The sequence below is a fragment of the Parus major genome, chromosome 13 (genome assembly GCF_001522545.3).
Source record: "Parus major isolate Abel chromosome 13, Parus_major1.1, whole genome shotgun sequence".
NCBI classification, from domain to species: Eukaryota; Metazoa; Chordata; class Aves; order Passeriformes; family Paridae; genus Parus; species Parus major.
In genome coordinates this window covers 662,785-665,179 of record NC_031782.1, presented here as the reverse complement: position 1 = coordinate 665,179, position 2,395 = coordinate 662,785, and the positions used below count along the sequence as shown (strand labels likewise).

At 46.0% G+C, this 2,395-nt stretch overlaps 1 protein-coding gene across 3 annotated transcripts in view; it reads right to left on the bottom strand.

Moving 5' to 3' along the window:
* Positions 1 to 254: 254 nt before the first annotated feature.
* Positions 255 to 2,395, bottom strand: part of YIPF5 (Yip1 domain family member 5) — a 6,669-nt gene continuing 4,528 nt past the window's right edge. For all 3 annotated transcript variants that reach the window (XM_015642261.2, XM_015642262.2, XM_033517684.1), the window contains 2 exons: positions 2,108 to 2,289; positions 255 to 1,296 (listed from right to left, as the gene is read on the bottom strand). In XM_015642261.2, coding sequence (XP_015497747.1) covers positions 1,134 to 1,296; positions 2,108 to 2,289 — 345 coding nt within the window. In that variant the 3' untranslated portion in view covers positions 255 to 1,133. The remainder of the gene's footprint in view (positions 1,297 to 2,107; positions 2,290 to 2,395) is intronic.

Sequence of the window (2,395 nt, the reverse complement as noted above, 5' to 3'; positions counted from 1 at the left end):
AGTACAATATCAGTGTTAGAGCCTGACTCGCTCAGCAGCTGAGGGAGCCCTTCCATGTCCTAGAACTGTGTTTAATTAGGCTCATGGGCAATCAATGCCATTGATCTGCACAGACACAGCACAGGGCTCCCTCCTGCTCTTCACTCACTGAGGCAAACACCAATGAACTCAATTTTAAACGTGATTTTGCTTCAACATTAAAGTTTCTATTTTTGTAAGTGAACATCAAAAATAAAGATTAGGAAAATCAAACACCTTTTTCAAAATTTAAGGAAAATTTAATCAATATGCCTTAAATTATTTTACAATAACTACAATACTGACAAGCATAACGTTTTCCAAATGGTGTTTTCCTTGGAAGTACTGCAAGAGAGATTCCTCTTCATCCAGCAGAATGTGCACCACGAGGGAAGGATCCTCTGCTGACGTCCTTCAGAAACCCCACTTAACATAAAGCTACAGACACCCCAATGTGGTCATGTTTCAAGTGTGACAGAATTACAGATCCCTTTCACTTTTAAGCATCTGTTTTCTACTTCATAATTTAAGTATCTTAAATCCTGAAATACTCTCACAGCAAATGAACAAATAATAGAGACCGGAGAGCTTAGGAGGATATTGGTTAAAGTACAGGAAATATTTCTAATTTCTTTTGTTCATTTGTGCATTTTTGGTGAGAGGGGTCAGGAAAACAGGTTCCTCTTTCCTGCAGATTTTTCCAGAGTCCCCCAAATCCACGGCAGCTCCTTGAACTCTTCTGGATAAAAATCTACCGATTTCTAACTGCAACCCTTCACCCTCCCCTACAAAACGGAACAGAAATGAACAAAAATCACAACCCTCAAATAAACAACTGAAAGTTACTTTTTCTAAAGGTCTAGGAAGGGGAAAGAAATCACAGGAACTTGATAAGCATGAACACATATTAAAGCTCTGGACTCCCCAGGTCATCGAAAACAGTATTCAAAGTCCTAAAAAAGTGAACACGAGACATTTTCCGTTGTTCCAGGTGATTCAAACAGGTCTAAGTTTCCTGATAGCAACACGAGACAGTTGTTTGCAGCTGTTTCTGGTCCAAGTCCTTGTTCCAAGCTGGGATTTTCCTTTTGGCCCCCTGGAGTCCCCCAGTCTGCTCAGAAGATGGAGATGAGGGCGAAGACTCCGTACAGCAACGCGCAGGGATAGGCCACGAGCAGCTGCTGGCCCTCCATGGCTAAGGCAGAGATAAAGATCTTGGAAGCGGAAAAGCTGCACCAGCCAATAATTCCAGCTGTCAGAATAATCCCCATCATCCCCCTGGAGAGGCAGAAAGAAGAGAATTCCTGTAAGCCCTGTGTAGATCCAGCTCCAGGAGTCACACCTGGACTCATCCAACAGCTCGTGGGGTCAATTTCAGCACTTGGCATTGAATGAAATATTCCCACTAAAAGCACTGGGCACAGGTGCCCAGAGAAGCTGTGGCTGCCCCTGGATCCATGGAAGGAATCCTGTCCAAGGCCAGGTTGGACAGGGCTTGGAGCAGCCTGGGATAGCAGAAAGTGTCCCTGCCTATGGCAGAGGGTGGAGCTGGAGGAGCTCTTCCAACCCAAACCATTCTGGGATTCTGGAATTTTAGAACACTATCAATCAATTATGATGATAGAAAGCCCCCTCAAAACTAACTCTGTGCATGTGAAATTTCAAAGCCATCAGTAAAAGAACTGTGCCAAGCTATTTCTTTTCAGTCCCTAAATTCACAGAGCCAAGAGAAATCATTCTCCTTTTCTTGTATTTGTAAAATCCTGATTTGCATCTTCAGTAATAATTACCAATAAAGACTTTACAGGTGCTGAGACCTGTCAGATTCAGAGCTGGCTGAAAACAAACCTGAGATTGCTCTTGGAGTCTGTGTATTCAAAAGCTGTTAATTGACTTAAGAGGTAAAGCCAGGATTCACCCCCCTCTCCTCCAGTAAATACCTGAAGCCACTGATAATTAATTCTTGCCCTTACTGAAGATTCCTGTCATATTCAAATTACACACAGCTCCAGCCCTGGACAGGGACATCCCTGTCAATGATTCCCCAGCTCAGGAGGAATCTCTGCCCGAGGGGAGTGGCAGCACTTACTGCAGGGAGAAGACGATGGCGAAGGAGGAGAGCAGGATCATGGGCAGCAGGCAGTAGCCCAGCACGCTGGCCACGCAGCCAAAGGACACCCCGGTGACACTCATCAGGTTCAGCAGGCAGAACATGCCCAGGCAGCCGATGGCGCTGATCCCGTACACGTACCCAAACTGGATCTTGCCAGCCTGCAGTGGGGCACACCGTGGGCTCAGGGTGGGAGCAGCACAGGGGTGGGAGCAGCACAGGGATGGGAGCAGCACAGGGATGGGAGCAGCACAGGGATGGGAGCAG